The sequence below is a fragment of the Gallinula chloropus genome, assembly GCF_964237585.1.
Source record: "Gallinula chloropus genome assembly, chromosome: 1".
NCBI classification, from domain to species: Eukaryota; Metazoa; Chordata; class Aves; order Gruiformes; family Rallidae; genus Gallinula; species Gallinula chloropus.
Genome location: NC_140085.1, coordinates 90753788 through 90774928, shown reverse-complemented (window position 1 = coordinate 90774928; position 21141 = coordinate 90753788). Strand labels below are relative to the sequence as shown.

General features: G+C 42.1%; 1 protein-coding gene across 1 annotated transcript; it reads right to left on the bottom strand.

Annotated features, from left to right (window-relative positions):
- Positions 1 to 4544: 4544 nt before the first annotated feature.
- Positions 4545 to 12013, bottom strand: ZBTB20 (zinc finger and BTB domain containing 20). The gene is made up of 2 exons (XM_084280088.1): positions 10408 to 12013; positions 4545 to 5427 (listed from the first exon to the last, which is right to left on the bottom strand). Exons 1-2 carry the CDS (start codon positions 11996 to 11998, stop codon positions 5009 to 5011), a joined length of 2010 nt encoding a protein of 669 aa, XP_084136214.1. The 5' UTR covers positions 11999 to 12013; the 3' UTR covers positions 4545 to 5008.
- Between the last annotated feature and the right edge of the window lie 9128 nt (positions 12014 to 21141).

Below are 21141 nucleotides of genomic sequence, written 5' to 3'. Positions count from 1 at the left end.
AATACTATATTACAATTTCTCAACTGGTATGTTCCCATTATTTACAAGTTGTACTTTCTAGTCCTCTGTAAGAGGTGACTGTAGAAGAACCTCACCAATGCACACACCCCAGATATGCACACACACACACAGACAAACATGCATGCATGCACTCAGTAGCTGTTCTCTCCTTACTGACCAGCAGACACTGACGTTTTGGTCCTGCATTCCTTGTGGATTCGGATTTCCCAGAGAGAGAGGCACACTTCAGCCGAATGGGCAAGGGAAGTTAATTTGGTTCTCTGATTTATGATTTCACAAAATACAAGAACAAGGGTGTTTCAATGAACAGCAACAAAATTAACCTGAAAAGGAATAATTTCAACAAGATGGCAATTAACCTGAGGAACTCAATTCCATAGGATAGCATTGGGGCCACCTAGCAATTAACAAGATAGATTTCTAAAGGATAATGAGAATTATCTGCCACAATGTATAATTTTTATATGGGATAAAAAGTTAAGGCCATAAATTTTTATGTCTTTAGGTTACAAGCAGATACACAGCTAATGAGGATTATAATAAATCTCCTCTCTTAGGCTTATTTCTTTGCAATTATCCAACATGGTTCTTTCATCTTCATCCAAACCATGTGTAACTGGCCACATGTCAGAGACAGAACACTGGGTGAGGTGGACTACAGGGCAGATCTGCTCTGGTCAATCCTACATTTTCAACTGACTTCATCAGCCTCAGCAGCCATTAAGAGAAGGCACTTACCTCTCATTTACTCTAAGGCTTCCTTTATTGCACTTTTACCTTGCAGAGAGGCCTTGATTTGTATGCTTGAATTTATGTCCTATTTAATGCCCTTTTCCATTGCCAAAGCAGTAAAACGAGAGCTTTAGGGAAAGTGAGAACCAGGCTCAAGGAATGCAGGATATTGCAAGCTCCATCAGAGGGATGTGTGCTTCAGTCTGCTCTTTCTCAGCTGCATCATTTTACCAGCTGTTCTGAAGGAGGCCTTTCAAGCAGACTGGGATGGATGCGCTCAAACACTTTCAACAGCAGTTTGTAGATGACTGCAACTCCTGGTGCACCACAGGTAGGTAGTCTTTCTGCTAAGGAGTATTGTAGGAATACAGGAAGTTCAAAGATACCTGTAGCATTCTGATATCGTATTTCAGCAAATGGGAGGAAGCATTATTAAAGAGAGTTTAACATTTTAAAAGATAAAGGGGGTTGATGTTTGAGCTCCTAAGTTCACAGAAGGGTACTTACTTAAGTGACCTGATGAGCATTTTTCAACTACATTTGCAGTCATGCTGCAAGTTGCTCCATGATTTACACAATCAAGTTATTAATTTTTGAGCCTGGAAATTCATCAAAATCAGTTTATATTTCAGGCAGCTTTCTGTGAAGACCTTGGCCTAACCTCTTTGACAAGTGATTTAGAATTCAATCTAGTATGTCTAAGCTTTAAGGAGTTTATTTATTTTTTTTAATTGGCACCCTTCAGTCATTCACAACTGATCTTCACTTCAAATTTATTTGGCCCCATAATAAATTGCCATTTCAAAGATTATGCTTCGTTGACTTAAGAAAGGTTGAAAATTGAAGAATTAAAATTTAGATAGTAATTTCCTCTCTAAACACTGCAGTATTTGGATTTTGGTGGATGTAAACCCTGATTCTTAATTCCTGTGTACTGGCATATCTCTTCTGGTACCAGAACTACATTTCATAATTCATTACAGTTCACCAGATTTTAACAATGGCAAATTAAACAGCTTTTCCCCAGACCTCAGATGACAAATCAGAAGCTATGAATTTTTAAGCTGGGTAAAATGAATTCCTCATATGGGAGAACACCAAACTCTGATACTTAAGACCTCAGGAAAAAAACCCCTCATTTCCTCAGAGAAGGACCTTCAATCTTTTTGTTTAGGTTCACCTTCCCCATTTTCTTCCAACCCTTGTCGCTAGAACCTTTATTTTCTGTACAGATTTAGTGTGACTTTACATGGCAGATATTAGTCCTCCCTCTCCGTGTCTCAGACTTTGTCTTTTCACTTCTTGGTTTCCATGCCAGCAATGCTTTTACCGGTTATGAGTTGGTTATGAGAACAGTATTTGTTAACTACCTTGTGCTCTTTCTCCAACCCCCCTGAACTACCCAAACAAACTGGTAACTGAAAAAAAAGACTTTACCATACAAGAGACTCGTTTGCTCTGGCACTTGCCTCAAAGTCTCTTTATGCTGCTTTCTGCAGCTGAGAATCAGAACTTCAGTGTTTAGGATCTGCTGAACAATACTTTGCAGGGTATGGAAAGATTCTGAGACTGAACCACCTGTCAGGGTTTTTTTTTTTCCCAAACTAAATGAGAAATGTACCAGGCGCAGAAGGTAGCAATGAGGTTACCTGTGCTGAATCACAGACATCCCACACAGAAGCTGCAGGTGTAGAGAACACGCGAAATTGTACCTGGAGATCTACAGAGCCAATAGTTACAAAGTTGTCCAGCATAAAAGAATGTCTCATGTGAAATGCTCAGTGTTCACAAGCAAAGTTTTGTAAACTTAAGAAAGTTTAATTTAAATATAGACACGAGTAAAAGCTAAACTAGCAATTTTTCTTTTTCTTTTTTTTTTTTTTCTTTTTGCATATTTTTGTTAGGTGCTTCTTCTCTGCCTAAAATATAAAGTCCAGAGTGCAGCTGGTGCAAATCCTAGCTATGGATTTCAAGCAAGACAAAGATAATGTCAGACACTGATCCAACTGAACTAAGGACCCATGTACTTTGGGAGTTGGCTTTGGGGGAAAAATTCTCACACAGATACACAGAAGACGACTAGGGAGAGCACACCAGCCCAAACACAGTAAAACAAAATACAAAACACCAACATGTATATGCAGATCAGGAATCAATCTTTCACACTGATCCTACATCCCTTGCATAGCTTTGCCTATGCAGAGAATGCGGGATGTGGCCCTTCAGTTAGACGTTTTTGCAAATGAAGAAGGGAAGATTATTTGCAATGATAACATTTTAAGTTATTTTGGCATCAGCACAAATTACCAGGGGCAGGTTCAGTTTCCCACACAAATATGGAAGCTCTCTAGCGAGCAAGGCAGGGATGAGAGAACAATACAGCAGATTAGTTCTTGTCCAGTGACCAAAAAGAAGGGAAATCCTAGTTATTACATACTTCCAAAATTTTCATTACTTTTTCAAATAAGAAGAAAGAAAAGATTCTATCATCCCCAAAACCAAAGGAACATCGCTAGAAAAAAAAATCTCTTTCTCAAAAGGAACCGCCCCTTCAGCAGAAATAAATTCTGAGATGGAACCAAAAAAAAAGAAACAACAGAACCTTGGTAAGAGCCAAAAAGAGAACCACATAATTCAGAAACGAAGTAGCAGTTCAAATGATACTGCAGGATGCACAAACTCTAGTAGATAATCTCACAGATGACTTCACAGAGCCCCTCATCGACCCAGGTAATTCTTGATTCCATTAGAAAAGAGAGAGAGAATAATACTAGAAAAGAAAACTAAGAAACATCCTTCTCTTTAAAATAAAAATCAAGATCATCTCCCCTCCCCCCCTCTATCTGGAAGCAGGTTAGCTAACCTTAACAGTCTCAATTTAAAATAAAATATATATTTTTATATATATTCATATATATAATAAAAGAGAAGATATTAGTGGCAGTGTACGCAAAACAAAAAAGAAAACAAAGGAAAATTACTTTTAACAATCTCACTTTTTTTGTTTTTTTTTACACAAATACTGTTGTAAATATATTAAAAAAATCAGCATTCTATCTGGTAAACGTCACTTTTGCCCCTCTATAAAATTTTGAATTAAAAAAGTCCCAAGAACTCTTTTTTTTTTAATTATTATTCCCCTCCCCACCCACCCTCTATTCCTCTTTCATCCACAAGAATAAATCCTGATGCAACTTTTTTTTTCTTTTTTTTTTTGCAAAGATTGTGGGAACTAACCCTTCTCTTGTACCTAGATCCATAGGTTGCAACCTCTGATATCTTTGATTTTCCTCTGTGTTTCTCTTTGCCTTCTGTGAAAGTCCCTCTTGATTGTGCTGAGGCCCTGGGCTCAGCGAAGACACTGAATAAATTACAAAAAAGCCACCGTTGCTCGTTGTCTGAATCTTCTTGGTTTCTGCTGTAAGGTGGTGGTGGTGGTATGGGAAAAGCAGCGGGGAGGGTGCGCCAGAGAGCGTGGGATGGAGGAGAATCCAGGTGAGGAACCTCTGATTCTTTTTCCTCACCCTGCAGGGACTCCACACTATCCAAGCCACACTGCCTCGCGCTTCCCTCAGCCCTTTCGTGTGTTTGTGGATGCGTGTGTATGTGAGAAAGCAGACACGTGGTGGAAACCAGCAGGGCCTTGTTTCCTCTGGTTGCTGCTCAACCAGAAGCAAAATATTCCACAGTTCTAACTGGATACTGTGAAGTCCAAAAGCGGTCAGCATTGTGAATTATGTCCATCGAAACACTGCGAGCGGTGTACTTATAATGACAGTAGGCCTTGTAGATTTGTAATATATTTTGTTTTGTTTCTTTTTTTTTTGTAGTGCTCTTCACAAGTGAGAAAAAAGAAATTTTTTTGTTGTTTTTTATTTTTTCTGTCTGTTTTTTTGATTTTTTTGTGGTTTTTTTTTTTTGTGTTTGTTTTTTGTAGTAAAGAAGGGTTGTATTTAGAGGCCAGTAGCTAGAGATCCAACCAGTGGAGCTCATGAAGCACTACCTGGCCTTAAGGCCACCATCCGAGGGAGGTTGGGAAAATTATTATTCACCCAGCCTCCGGAAATGTAATGTACCAGCAGGCAAAAAACAGTTCTTCATGTAGTACAAAAACAGCAAAACGAAACGAACCCAAAAAAAGGAGGAAAACAAAGGTAAAAATGAAACAAAAATCATTTCTTAAATTCTAGTGCCATAGCTTTTTTTGTTGTTTCTATTTTTTTGTTCATAACAAAGAGAGAGAGAGAGATTCTACTTATCCGTCTGACACATGCATCCTCATGTGGTCGTTGAAATGCTCGATTTGGTCAAACTTAGCTGGACAGACAGAGCAGACGTACGTGGTCCCCTCCGTGCAGGCCACCACTCCGGCAGGGACAGCCCTGGCGCCGGTGCCGGTGGCGCCAGGCGTGCCGTTGGTGGCACTGTGCAGAGCCACATGCCTCTCCAGCAGGGTCTTGTGGGAGAACTTCTTCTTGCAGATGTAGCACTCGTAGGACTTCTCCCCGCGGTGGAGGCGCATGTGCACATTAAGGGAGCTCTTCTGGGTGAAGCGCTTGTTGCAGATGCTGCACTGGTAGGCCCTCACGCCAGTGTGCGTCACCATGTGTTTGATTAGGTAATCCTTTAGAGAGAAGGAGCGCCAACAGATGCTGCATTGGTGGGGTTTCTCACCTGCCCATTACCAACGAGAAAGAAAAACAAACAAGGGGAAAAAAAAAAAAGGATAATAAAATTAAACCATCTCGGTATGACTCGGCAGCAAACGAATACTAAGTCTCACAGGGGTCTTTGGAGAGGTGCTCTGGCTAAGGAAGAGTAACTCTGTTAAAAAGTTAATAAAACTGTTAATAAGCATGTTTTGGTACACAACATTTTTGGCAACCAGAGGTTTCAAAATGCCTTACAAGGGGGGCTATAGGTATTCACAATCCACGTACAGTAAAAAGGAGCTCAGGTGATTTCTTCACATTCACGTTCACATAGTAGTCACAACAGGACTAGAGTTAAATGGTCCTGGCCTCTACCCCCTGCTTCAAAGGCACAGCCTCTCCTGCCTAGGGTCCTGGCTTGCTCCTCGCACTCATTTCTAGTCAGGTCTTAGTCATGTCACCCTACCTTTCAGTGTCTCCTTCTCCCTCTCTGTACCCATGGACAAAGCTAGTGATTACTAAATAGCTGGCCTGTAACACACTTGCTTTTCTCAAAGCACTTTGTGTTTCTCAGAAGAGAAATGTTAGAGGTTGCTAAAGAAATCCAGTGCTTTACAAGAGGTTTATATTTGTTGCCCCTTTACCCGGTCAGATCTTACAGCTGAAGCGTGGAGAAGAGTAACTGAAAAAGGATCCTTAGTACGTAGATTTGCCTAGGCCAGCCAATACCATGCAAAGGGCAACCTGACAGATAAAATTCCAGTGTAACAGATGTGAGATATAAACTATTTGACTGCAAATTAAATAAAACACCATATCAGATTAACCAGAGATGCAAAATACTATGTAGTTTACTACATTGCCTCGTACGCTCAAAGCCGCTGTAAAACTGATTCTGGCAACTCGTGTAAGTGAACTCTGATCATAGCCAGACAAACCCATGACTACAAGAATGAACTAAAATATATTTAGCTGAGTACATACAACTGGTTTGTCCAAACTACTCTTAATTCCTCCTCATGGTCAGAGTTTTTCTGGGAGACACCACCACAGCCTCATGTTTCATGGTATACGGCAACATTTTCATGGTATGTTGCTGTATTGATAAGGTAGACAGTACCCAACACCCTGAATGCCCCCTCAAAAGCTGTTTTTTAATTTTTTTTCTGAATCACTTTTGGTATGTTTCAGGTGTGGTAATTCATCATCCCCAAAACTGTCGGGAGAGAGAGGGTACCATAGCTTTGTAACGATCAAAATGATGCTGAAAAATGGTTTTCCTTTGGTCATTCTGCAATTTCCCCTCTAGCAGAGAATTTTTTTTTTTCCAGAGACATCCTGCTTCCTCCTTTTTACAATCTGTCTGGCACTGCTTTAAATGCTGAAGAGTCAATCTTCAGGGACCATCGCACTCCTGTGGTAAGATATCATTTACTCTTTGTACAGCGAGATTACAATACACTACTCATACTCAATTTTAACAGGAGATAATTAATATGGATCGGATGGGAAGGACCTACTTTTTCAACTCCCTTGTGTCTCTGTTTCTTTTTATTCCACAGTTTGCACATATGACAGCGACATCTGTGAATGAAATCCACTTGCTGCTCTTCCTTGCACCGATGATGAGTTTGTCCCTACTTGGTGAAAGACACTTGGTCAAAGCCCTTACTTCCCTGCTGGCTTTGCAGTGTGTTGGGTACCGACAGGCCAATATGCTTGACACGTGTTATGTGGAAAATGATAGTGTGTCAGTTATAATAACGTCTGATTAACTTACAAGAGAGAGATTATATTTACAATGCTCATTTTGCCTTAGGCACTATATGTCCTAGAGTTTGTAATAAATTGGTCTCCTCTGCTCTAGACCCTGTTAAGACTGTGCTATAAAAACAGCCTAATTTTTGCCTGCACATGTTTCTAAGATACACTGGGTTCTGGCTTTCTAATCTTAGCTTCAAAATCTTCCTGGGATTTCTTGTCTCCTGAGAATCTCAAAACTTTTCAGGTTTTCTTCTTTGTATGCAAATGTATGTGCTTCCTAAGTGAGCACTGTAGATTCTTTATTCCCATGACTCTTCATCTTAAAGTCAGAGAAAACTTTGCTTAGTGAATTCAATGTGCATGTTCCTCCTTTTGGTTTTTTATTTCATATTTGGCTGGTTTTACCCTGCCATGTGGGACAGTTACTGAATATCAATCACTCAGTGACATATAGGAGAAGGCACGGATGGCTTTTAAGGTGCACTGTCACTTCATATGTTCTAGCACTGTATTTCTACGCCGTTGCGTGTCTTGGAGAACAACATTGCGGGATACATTAAAGACAGTCTGCAAGGAACATGGAAAAATATCCTTCTCCAGTGAATGCGTGTTCGCATGGAAGAATAAAAGGAGGCAGGCTTCCACTGCATGGAAATCTACATCAGAGCACTGTTTTCGGAAGCAGAGAACCATACAGAGATGGGGAGACTGTTGAATTTTGCTCCTCTGTGGCTTCTCTTGTGAGCCCTCTGAACAGCAAGACTAATTCAAACATTGCATCTCCCAAATCTTCCCCTTTTTCATGGATCTTTTCCAGAGCCACTTTACCTGGCTTCTTTTAACAGGGTTGAGGAAAGTCCCCGACAGTGGGAACAGCTGTCTCCTCTCAGTTTTCCTAACAATCCTGCCCATCCCTAGACGAGGCAGCAGACATGCCTTCTCTGAGGCTATATGTATAAAGGTTATTTTCAGAGGGGTTTCCTGAAGCCTTGCCCTCTGTTGGTTAAGGTGCAGTTATTCTCCCAGAGACTCTGGGAGCTAGTTTGTTCCTAAACAAACTTTGAAATCATCTATCTATCCAAATCTGTCCTTGCCAATGCATTTCATTATTTTGGGCATTCTCAGACCCACACAAATAAAATATTAATCCATGATTGGAGATGCCTATCAATTTCCTTGGCTGACTTTATGTGTGGGAGCTAGGAATATTTTCAGTCAGGTCTTCCAATATTATTCTTTATCTGACTCCAAATGCAGTACACAGAGCAGGTGGGGGAAATAAAGCACCTAATCTCAGTGATTTGTGAAAAATCCTTTCTAGCTTTTAGAAAGCAGATATATTTGACTGTGTTCTGCAGGGGATATTTTTCTGAATAACACAGCACTATCTACACAGTATTTTAGCTACTCATCCACAACAGAAAGATGAAGAACATAAACAGACACAAAGGGTAATCTTGGGATTCAGGATTTTTGATCCATTATGTACCAGTCGTAAGAAGTTGAACTTTTTGTATATGTTCATGTCCACGTCTGCCTTAGATGTCTACAGGAATTCCTCATTTAAGTGATAATTACAGATAAACAGAAGTTAAAAGGTCATGTATGTATATGGATGTGCAATCTATTGGATACAATGGGGAGCCATGACTTATGTTCCTCCCAGACCTTGGGCAGTTTCTCCAGGTTCTACTCCATATATCACAAACACAGCGTTTACTTTGAGAACTGATGTTAACAAAACCGCTGCTTGGTGAGAGAAATCATAGAATGTGTTAGGTTGGAAGGGACCTCTACAGGTCATCTAGTTCACCCCTCCTGCAGCAAGCAGGAACATCTTCACTAGATCAGGTCGCTCAGAGCCCCATCAAGCCTGTCCCTGAATGTTTCCAGGGATGGGGCCTCCACTATGTCTCTGGGCAACCTGTTCTAGTGATCAGCAACCCTCATATTGAAGAACTTTTTCCTAATATCCAACTTAATCTCCCCTTTTCTACTTTAAAACGATTATCCCTTGTCCTATTCCTACATGGCCTTGTGAACAGTTCTTCCTCAGGTTTCTTATAGGCACCTTTCAGGTATTGGAAGGCCACTATAAGGTCTCCCCCAGAGCCTTCTCTTTTCCAGGCTGAATAAGCCCAACTCTCAGCCTGTCCTCATAGGAAAGGTGCTCCAGCCCGTTGATCAGTTTTGTGTCCCTCCTCTGGACATGCTCCATGTCCCTCTTCTGTTGAGGGCTCCAAAGCTGGACACAGTACTCCAGGTGAGGGCTCACCAGAGCAGAGTAGAGGGGCAGAATCACCTCTCTTGATCTGCTGGCCACACTTTTTTTGAAATATTTGCTCTTTCTCTAAACTCGAATTTCTCTCCAACATCAGAACGAGGTAAAGGCTGAAGCAAGCAAAATTCAGTCCTGAACCTGGGATAACTTCTCCATGTAAGACACATATATCTCCTCGCTTTGAAGTTTCATAACTTGACAAAGCTAGAAAAGGCATTTTTGGCTCAGTAGTAAAAAAAAAGATTTTGGTTACCTACATAATCTCAAAAGATGAGTGCTGATGTTGTGTTCTGCATATATTGTTTTTTTTCTCATTGAACTCTGTGTTCTGTACTCACAGCTAGTAAAACATCTGACTTACCAAGAGACTGCGGATTATAGCAATCAGTTTCAGTGAAGTACAGAAAAACTTTCTGAAAAACCTCCAAATTTACTTTCTTATAGCAGTATGTGAGATTTAGGTAATATGTGTGCAATACCCAGGCCTGGACCTACTGCTCCAGGAACGAACTTGTCCTAAACTCATGCCAATCAACATCACCACTTGAGCTTAACCCCCCGTAGGTGTAAAACTTACAGGGGGATGCCCTTCCTTAGTAGACGCCGCTTTTCTTTAATGACTTATTACAGTTTCCTTATGCCACTTCTACTTAATGTTGCCTGGTCAGCTTGCAAAGGACAACAAATGCTTACCATTTCCCTGAATGGGTGCAGGACACATTCTACTCCAAGTAAAATGACCTATTTCTGCCCCATGCACAGTCAGGGACCTACATGTTCTGCATGGGCTCAACTTCAATGCAGTAAGCTTGGGAAGAGTTCAGTGATATCAGTACCCAGATAACCTCTCCTTCCCATTTGTGCTGGGGTCTGGCAGGTTGGGAAATGGATTCTAAGTCCATGCCTGTCAAGGGCCTTCTCTGGCACTGTGTATAAGCCAAAGGGACGTACTCTTACCTGTGTGTACAAACATGTGCTTGACGTAGTTCTGTTTGGCGGTGAAAGTCTTGTTACAGAGAGTGCACTCGTAAGGCTTTTTTTCGCCTTGCCCACCTGCTGTGCTGTGGCCCGCAGATGGGGCCAAGGGCTGTGGGGCTGGCAGCTGGGCAGTAAAGGTTGACAGGCCAGGCTGGGACACTGTCACAAACTGTGTCTGTTGGCCAGCTAAAGGCTGGGGCAGGCTGAAGAGAAAAGGCTTAGGGCCACTGCCAGCAGACTGTGTGGTGAAAAGGGCAGGCAGGTAGGTGTTGCCAGCTGTGCCAATGACCTGAGTGTTGCTGGTCAGAGTCAGTGGCATCCTCAGATTGCTGGTGAGGGTTTCTGTCTGGCGTAAGTAGATCTGCGTGGTTGGCAATGGCTGGGCAACAGTTGTGTTGACAGAAGGCTGCAAAGCCCCCTTTTCGGTGCTGTTATTGACTGTGAGCACTTTGCTGTCCATTTCAACGTCATTGCTTCTCTCTGGCGAGGAAGAGTTGGCATCTACATGCTGCTGCTGCTGCTGCTGTGGCTGGGTGCCATCAGCAGGGACGTCATTTTGATCTGTTTGAGAAGGTTCTTGCTGCCCGTCCCGGCCCAGACCAGCCATAAACTGCTGCTCCATGGAATCGGGCTCAGTACCAATGGAGGAACTGACTCCTGAGTCAAAACTCTCCCCTTTGGGCTCACTCTCAGTGCCTTCTGCTTGGTCAGTGTCCTCAGTGCATTCCTCAGACTCGTTGCGCTCAAGGATCTGCACCCTCTGTTGGCCATAGTAGTCATAGTCATCCTCCATCTCCTGCTTAATATGGATGTTGCCCATCAGGGTTTGAATTCGGACAGGGCGTGGCTGCTTGCGGCAGTGTGTGGTCTCTGGAGTGGTGGAGAGGTACCGCTCCATCTGTTGTGACCGTTCATGAATCCGGGTAATCCAACTGGGGTCTTCCATGTGATGGTCCCTGGGGAGCCCCAGGGCTGTTTCATGGTGGCTGACCACAGCTCCACTGTAAAAGGAGCGCTCCCCACTGCCATTTTGCATGGAACAGGCATAGAGGGCTGAATAGATCCTGTCCACGCTGTGCTGCGAATGGCTCTGCAGGTAGCCAGATTCTGTGTCGGTGCTCTGCCCCGAGGTGCCTGATTCAGGTGTTCCCCTGGGCGTCTCCTGGCCAGAATCCTGAATGACTGGGTAGACCTCTCCCACATTCTGTGAGACAATCCTTGTGCACTCGTCAATCACAGTCTTGATCTGCAGGATGCTGGCAGCTGTGAGGATCTGGAGGGCCTCCGACTGCGAGACCCGCAGCACCCCACTGTACATGAAGTCAATGAGCTTTTGCACAGACTGGACTGACACCACTGAGGGGATCTCGATGTCACTGTAGCCCAGCAGCAGCTTGTCCTGGAAGAAGGGGCTGCCAGCCGCCAGCACACAACGGTGGGCGCGTAGCATGCTCCCGTGGATGCGGACCGTCACGTCACAGAAGTGGCCACGGTTGCGCTGCTCGTTGAGGGTCTCGAGCACAGAATTGCTGAAGTTGTGAAGGTTGATGCTATGAATGCGCTCTGTCATCCCCTTGCAACTGATGTTACCTGTAGCAAAGCGGGTGACAGAAAAGAGAGAACAGATTGAGTCTTGTCCTCTGCAGCGCCGGTCAGGGCACTGGCCAAGGTGACTGCCCACTGGGTAAACAAAACAGATTACAGTGTAAAAATAACATACAAGGGCACCGATAAGAAGACGTCATCTCTGTAAGGCTAGAAGTAAACTTTGCAGAAGCTCAAGTCCTGAATGTTTGGACAAAAGCAGACAAAGACAGGTGTAGCTGGGCCTAAATTCCAACCACATTCCAGGGCCTTGGACTTCCTATCAGTTTATCTGGCTTTAAAAAGCCTCGAGTCAGCCAATTGTAAACACTGAGCACATGGATTAAAGCTGGATTTTAGGCTGTTCCAATGTGGACCCATGCCAGAAAAGATCAGATTCTTCCTTTAATGACCCTTTACATCAAGTTGTTAACACAAAGAATCTATATGAAAATGTGATTTCTATCTAGATTGGTATTTTAAGGAATTTGGATCCTGTGTTTTACAGTAGAGTTACTTGTATCAAAAAACTGGCAGTCACTTCGTAAAATCCAAATCTGGTTCAAGATTTAGGCTGTAAATGTTCCTAAAATCCCACGCACAGTTTTGTCTGGGGTTGTGGTTTAGAACATTTGCTACCCAATAGTAACAAACAGTCCTCTGTAAGAACGCAAAGCAAAAAGTTAACATGAGCTGTCCCCTTCATTTTTAGCATATCCCAAGTTCTGACTGGCACCAGAATGCCATCATATAAAAACAAATGTTCTCCTGCTGTTATTTACTTGACAGAAATTGGAAAATTACAGGCATTTACTCTAAGGAAGGCTCTGTCTTAGTTTGGCTGAATAATCTAAATGGGGAACGGTTCAGAAAAGCACCTAACCAGTTTGGGTACAGAGCCAACATACCATTCAAAGTTAACTTTTACAAAAATGACTAAAAAGTAACTTCTTAATCTCTAGATCCACTTTTCCCTGTCTCCATCTTGCTTGCTCTGTTTGTAATGCTTTCTCCTTTCCAATTCTTTACCCATTTTCATCAATTCAGACTTTGATGGGCAGAAACTATGGTTTCACCTTTCAACTATTAAGAACCAGCTGCCCTTTGATTGGTAAACAAATAAAACATTATTAATAATTTCTTACTCTTCTCATTTGTAGTACATGCATCATCTTGGTTCCCAGGAAAGCAGGTAAACTAATGGAAAATCACCACTAGTATCGCAGGCATTTTGTCTTGTAAATTCCTACCAAAGCTACAATCCCTCTTGCCACAATTACTTGTTATTGTGTGAGAATCCAAAAGCGAAATTTGGTAGGGAAGCATGAGAAATTAAACTAGCTTATTTTCACTGTTTGCTTTAACAGAGCAAACCATGGTGTTGGAAGTGGTTTCATATACATGCCTCTTAGCCCAACATTACTCCCCTGCGCCTGCCTAAGGGGTGCTGTACATCTCATACACAGGCCGTAGAACACTGTGTGCTGCAATTTGCAGGAAAATGTGGTGTCCTTCCTGCTCTGCCTTTTCCTTCTCATTTATCCATTCGTAACAACTCAAGCCCCCTTTGTTCTGGTGGTTCAAAGAGAAACCAGCTTGGACATAGGGGGCTGTTTTAATTGTCTGCAGTAGCTGAATGGTAAAAGGGGATCACAAAGTTGAGGAACTGGAAAACCTGATGGGGCCTATCTGTCTAAAGAAGTCTGATGTTGACAGATGTAAAACAGCCAGTATCAGAAGAGTGCTAGTTTCCATGTGAGATTAGAGCATTGGGGGATGTTCACATAGCAGAAACAAGTAGGAAACCACTAACAGTATCATGGAGGTTGTGAATTACATCAGTCTTGTTCATAAGCTCTCCCAGGAAACCTGAGTTTCCTCCTTTGAAGGAACTGATCACACGACTGGAAAAACATCTTAGAAACTAGGAGACTTTTTTTCCAGAGTACCACAACTATTACACAAAATAATGTACAGAAGAGATGATTTCCCTCCTCCTTCCAGATAGAGTCATTCTCCAGAGGCCTCCAGGGCAGTTGTAGATGCTTGCCTTAGCAACATGTCAGATCACATGAGAATCCAAAAAGTATTTACATAAAAAGTCAAAATCCTTGATCTGAAAGGAAGAGAACTTGATAAAAGCTTTGCACTGGTGGGGAAACAGGAGGGCGGCAAATTAATTATAAATATTTGACAACTCTTTTCAAGACCTACGGCATGCCATGGCAAGTGACTGCATAGCTACACATTTATCTGCATCCCTCTTTGAGAGGCTGGCTGTCATTATGCTAGAAATCTTTCCATCAATAAGTATCGATCAGTACTCAGTTTGACTTTAAGGCTCCCATTTCATGCAAACATGTCTTTTCATATGTGCTTCTGGAAAAGGGAATGACCTCTAGTTTATGTTCTGTTTTGTAAAGTGAGGAATTTGATAACAAGAAGCAGATGTTGATGCAGCAGATTAATTCAATAAACCAAAACTCCTCTTGCACATGCACAAGGTAGAACATTCCAGACACACCAGAGAAGTGGGTCTACTTTGCTCCTATGTATCTTGGCAGGTAAAACGAATTTTGTGAGTGGAACTCCGAAAAATGCATGCTCAGGATAACTATCATCCAGAAAGGTATGACATATACTATCAGACTGAATGACTTCTTATCAAAGTGAATTCTGCCACTTATCCACAGATCGTGTACAGAAAGGAGGAAGGGCAAGGTTCATCTGTAACTTTCAGCAGCCTTTCCAAGGGCCTGGCTGTAGGAAGCAAGAGTTGGGTAAGCACAATATATTTAGCCACTGGGTAACTTGATGAAATCAGCCAACTAGGGTCAATCAAGGCCAAAGAAAAGAGGTCTGTATGCATTTATGAGTGATGTGAATAGCTCTCCTACAGGAATTGACCTAGGACACACCTTGAGGTGTAGGAATTGCTCTGAAAGTCAACTGAGTCACTTCATACAAGTTAAGGAGTACATTTTGGTTGCTATTGGTACAACCGAGGTTTCCCTTAAAAAAATCCTCCCCTGATTTCTTTACTTCTTCAAATGAAATTGGAACATCTACCACTTGTTCAACTGAAGTTTACTCCTTAAAGATAAAATAAAAGGGGTAGATGGAAGAGGCACATAGCAAATGGTACAAAAAGCTAATACAGATTTTGAGGATGTTACTTCTAGGCCTTGACCTTCAACACTGAAAATCATACCTATCCAAAGCACAGGCAACCAAGTAATTTGCAATGGTATCAGAGACATTTCTACACAAACCACAGCAGTGTGAAAGAGCAGCTTTAACATATTCCAGAGACTGGTCTGCAGCAAAACCCACTGTCTCATGCAGCCCCTCTCCTTCTTTGCAGGAAATTATCTGGATTCAAGTTTTGTGGTTGTCCCTTACCGTATGCTGTTCTAAGTTGAAAGTCCAAGGGTAATGCACCCTGTAAAAGGTGGCCTTGCCAATGCAGGCTTGATTCTGAAGTAAATGCCTCATTCTGACAAAGACCAACAGAGCCTTGGACAAGCCAGAAAGTGTGTCAGCTCTTCACAAGACCCAGCTACACACGCGCACACTCACCTACTCGTCACTGCACAGAATGCCTGGCTCAGGGAAAAGACTGCTGTCTCAGGCTCTTCTCAGGCCTGCCACTCTTTTAAACTTGAGACAGTGGGAACCTTTCTGGGAAATTCAAGTGGTCTTTGTTAAATGTGTGTGTGTCCCCCCCCTGCCTTTTTTTGTCCAGTAAACATGATGTAGAGATCCCAATGGACTTATTCTGAGAAACTCCTGTAAAATGGTTTTGTTCCCTTTCTGTGAAGCAAGTTCTGATTGGAGGGGTATTCACAAACCATATAGGAGAGAATGGGTGTGAAAATGCAAAGGCCATTCTTACCCAGATGGGCAATGAATAGGGTTTGCCAGTTAAAAAAAAAAAAAAAGGAAAGAAGAAAAAAAGCAGAAAAAAAAGCCCAGACAACTGCACAGATTATGCACATTTGCAATCCTCCTGGGATGCAATTTGAAGCTGGCATGGCATAAAGGTGAAACATATTACTGTGCAACTTTGAAAAAAAGCACCGTTTGCCCATATGCAAATGTACCGATTAAACTGTCAGGCTATTCACAGAAACATGCATGGAATTCATCCTCAACTAGTAAGAAGGAGCACAACTTGGATGGGAAAGGAAAAAACTTTTGTTGTGTAATACATGACTGAGTGCTTAGATTAGTGTTTCCCTGAATCTCACCCACCCCTCCCGCTGACTTTTATGTTATGGGCATTCAAAAGAAAGTAGATTTTACCATGACAATAACAATCCCAACCTCTAAAAGTACAGTACCAAAGGGGAGGGCAACGGCAGAAGGAAACAGCAGGCAGTGGACTCCTGGAAGATGCTATAGAAACCTGGAAGTGCAGCAGTGAGGTATCTCAAGCGTGGCTTGAAGGCAATTTTCTATTTGCCCAAGCCACCCCACACATAGACCTGTGTAAGGCTGGAAAGGTATGGTTTGCAAAGGTGACTTTTTTTGCTTGCCATGAACATAAAAATCGATCCCAGCAAACACAGGATATCGTAGAGCTGCAAAGATGTATGGGATACAGAAGACCACAGGCCATGCACAAACGGCTGTTGTGCATTTTAAAATTTCTTTAGTGAGGTTTTTTTTGGTACAGCCACTAGATGTCCCTTTCTGCAAAGACAATGCTTACAGCTTCAATGCTCATAACTAAAAGGTACCACAGAATCGGTGATGATGAAACCACCAAAGCTACTGTAACTCAGCAGTAGCTCAGTGCATAGCCTTCACCTGAAGCAAAACTGCCTATGGTAATGGAATACGAGCTTTTTTGGGGGAGCTTACTGTGTGGTCTTTCACAGGAATAACTAGCAGAGTGAACCCCAAAGGCTCTGTCTTGTTTTCCTAGTTATGGGGAAAAGAGAATAATCTTTTTATATCCTTGAGAACTGGTAGGCTTGCTGAGATAGAAAAACATTGAGTTTTTGCCTCAGCTTTCTGCAGTAGCATTAAGAAAATTGTTTGGCAAGCCATCTTCCATCTCACTGATACTTAGACAATATCAACTAGAACTAGCTTGATATTGTTGCCACTTTATGATTCTATGAAGTTAGCACTGGTAGGCTTTCTTCCTGCTTCTGGAACTGTTTCTCTATGCATCCATAATCCAGTCGCTAGTTCCCAGGAGGGCCACAAACCCAAGTAACCTGCTGCAGCTGATGGCAAACATTATCAACTACTCCTTACTCTCCATCTAGCATACATAGTTTTGGAATTATGTAATCCCTGGTCTCCACACCAAGGTTTGGATGGCCACAGCCTCCTGACTATATCAAATGGATGTATTAGGTTCTTCAGACAGTCATCTAGTCTACTTCTTTTCCTCATGGTGGAAAAAATTTACCAACACTATCTCTTCAGAAATTTGTCTAACATGTTTGCAAAAACAACGTGAGGGATTTCCACTCCCTCCCCAGACAGACTGCCTACTATCTTTGAAGCAAGAAAGTTTTCCTAGTATTTAACTTTGAAACCAATTACTCATCCTTTCCTCCAGCAGAAAGAGAACTACTGACCACTGTCCTCTTTATAGCACTCTCCCATACATTGGAAGATGTCTTGCTTTTCTTCTTTAGACCTATCTTTTCTAGGAAATGCCAACTCGGATCTCCCAGTCATCCTCACTGGTTATATGCATTCTCCTTATTCTTATTTCCTTCCATTTTCTATCCAATACACCCTTCTTTGACTTAAAATGCAGTGCCCTGAAGTGGATAAAGTACTCTGAGTGAGGTGAACGGAACAGTTGCTTGAGACATTTCATATATGATAAAGACTCTACAGAATAAATACAATCAAGCAAACAAAGCCCTGTTATCAAAACAAAACTCTACAGATTTTCCTTAAGAGAGCCATGTCTCAGCGAGGAATCCTTATTTTGGAATGAAAATCTCAACTCCTGCATAAACATGACAGTTCAGTGGAAGCACAGCATTTCCATCACAACATGTGAAAGCTACTATAGTCCCACAATTTTGATAGGAAGTTTCCTCAATTCCATTAGTGTCTCCTGTTCCAAACCTAGCACTATAACCATGGGAGCTTCCTTCAGTTCCAACAATCTGATTTGTCCCCAGTGATGAAGTTTTATTTTCTGTTGTTCTCATGTTAGTTACTCTAAAATAAAATTGGATTATCAAGAGCAAAAATTCCTATCTTGTGTTTTCATACACAAAATTAGTCCTGCATCAGGTTCCAGCTCTCTGGGACCAAATTTAGTGGAGCAGCATTTTTTCCACTCAAGGTAGTGACTTGAATTCAAATCCTGAAAACCTGGTAGTGGCTGACTTACTTCTCAGTATATCTCAGTGATGCGAGAGAGACCGATTTAGCCAATCCTGCTCAGACTGATTCTCCTGAATACTTGGCCTCGTTCTGAGCAGGGGCCTGCAAGAGGAAAAGCTCGTATGGAGTTTCAGGAACACAGAAAACATTTGTATCCTCAGCAGGATATCTGACCAGGAGCAGCCCTTGCTTTCTGTTGCTTTAAAGGTTTGCTGGAGTTTTCACCCAATCATCTGCTTGAACATCTTGAAAATCAGTATCTCCTTCTATAATATCTATCCAAAACAAACACCAGATGACACTACATGAATTGCCCTAACCCTACCAGATTGTTGTTAGAATCAAAATATGTAGCAGTCTACATTTAACAGGAAGTACTGTATTTTTACCAGCACAACATCTATTAATGTGTCAGTAATATACTCTATGGAAGAAAGAATCACTGTGTTCTGAAAGCTGTCAAACTTCTCTAAATTTCATAGTCTAATAACTACGTTTATTTGAAAGACAGAAATGCATACACACAAACACAACCTTATTCTCCAAGGAGCAACCATATCTAGTCAACGGCTAATAAGAAAGAGTTTGCTTCAACTTTGTTCAGGAGACAGGTTTTTTTGTCCAGACTAAATAATATTCAGCAAATTTCCTACAGATAATTTATTCAGTTGTTTGCCCTGTCCTTTTAGCATCTACCTAATGGTGAGATACCCATTTTACTTAAGACTGAAGACTAAACCATAGGTGTTCTGTACATAAAATTGCTTCGATATCCAGTGGGCATAAATCCCCAGTGTCAAGGATAAAAGCTGCTATTCCAGCCTAGACCCTTGGGCAGCAGGCAGAGAATCACCTTCCTATGCTTCACCTGAAAGATGGTGGGAGTCAGTCCATCAGCGCTAATCCTCTTTGCTCTAAAATCCACAGGCGGCAATGTCTGTTCCTCAGTTTGCTTCACATGTCGAACGAGGACAGCACCCAGCACCCAATTCCACCTTAATCTTAACGAACTGTTCTATGTTCCTCGGATCAAGAATGCTACAGACAGATCAAGAATTATTAAAGCCATGGGTCTCATCAGATTTTCTTCCCTGGGCTTACAAAAACGAAGCTTTACTCTCAAACTACTCTAGTGCCTTGATTCCTTTATACCACCTTTATGGTGAGCATCCTACTTGCAACTGTAAAACACCAGGTAAAAACTAGCTCAAATTCACAGCAGTCTGGTGACCAAACATTCTGAAATCTTACAGAACATCCAGCTATTTTTAAGTTAAAGAAATATACTATTTTTTAGCCAGGGTATTTACTTTCCCTACTTTCATTCCAGTTTGTATTCTTGCTATTTTAGGAACTCCAGAGATACTTTAAAGAGGATATACTCAAAAGCTATTTTTACTCCCAGGCACATATTTGGGGTCCAGCCCAATATACCTCCACTGTAAACACTGGCACACACATACACACATGCTGTTTCTCCAGCTCTTCTCTCAGCTCTTGCCTGCAGACCCTCTGCTGCTACAACCATCATATATCCCTAGCTTAGACATGGACTACCTTGATGGGGGAATACTTCTTAGTTATATCTACAGCACCTCCAAGCAATATATGTACTATGTTAACTGAAAAACCACTGAATCTGTCGTCACTGCTGCATTAATGGGGATTTCAACAGGCTGGCCATATCATTACAAGGGTGTTCATTCCTGTGCCCTGGCCAGATGTAACCTATTTATGTTAGCAAAAGACACCAAATAGCATTTTAGTGTTCTTTTTTTAAAAAAAAAAAACAAACATAAAGGGAGAAACCAGTCGGTTTGTACAACTGCCCTTCTGCAATCGGAAACAGAGGAAAAAAACCGTGGCCACATGATGGCACTATTTCCTAGGAAGAGAAATGAGGCTGTGCTCATCCCTTCTTTCCTAGGGAACATTGTCATGTTCCACGCGGAAACTGTTTCAACGGCGTTCGCTTGTTCCCAGCGAGCTCACGCACCATCATGCCAAAGCCCCAGCACGGCCCAGCTGTTTTAATTGGCTATAAGTTTAAGGCAGTTTGGCTCTTAAGAAAATATAGGTCCAAGTATTGCTGGTTTTCCTTCACGGTGCCAGGCGCTGTTACTGCACTACTGGACCTTGAAGCACGAGAGCCACCCAACAGGGAAGAGGTGAGATGGGTCAGCAGTGCCTGTGAGGTTACAAAGTGAACACTCCCCACTCAAAGAACAGAGGGATGGTTCTGGGGGAAATTAAAACGTTGGGAAAATATTGCCAAACAAGGTGATTTATTTTGCTATTCTGTGGTCCTAATTAAAAGCTTACTGTGGTCATGAAGAATACCTTCACCTGCTTTAAAGGCTTGCTTAAATCCTGATAGTGTATTTCGGACTGAATGCCTGCTAGGAAAGCCAAGAGGGATTGCTTTTGGTCATCCTGTTGTGGTGGACTGCATAAACTTATATACTCTCTCAGAAGCATTGTTTGGTGAGGAAAAGGGCTGGGGTTGGAGGTGGGAGGGGAGTCTGGAGGAGGAATGAATTAGAAGGATAATAGGTGCAAATACATTAAAATTTGTCTCAGAAAAAGACAATTGCTGTTCCATGAACTCTTTCACGTTCGCCCTGTATTGTTAGGTTTTTCCTCCCCAGGCAGAAAGACAAGGAGGAAAAGCTTATCAGTTTGAGTGTGGTTAAATACAGTAAGCCTGAAAGCCTGTGGGCTTTGGTTAAAAGGAAAATACAGATTAAAACCTCTTAAGATAAT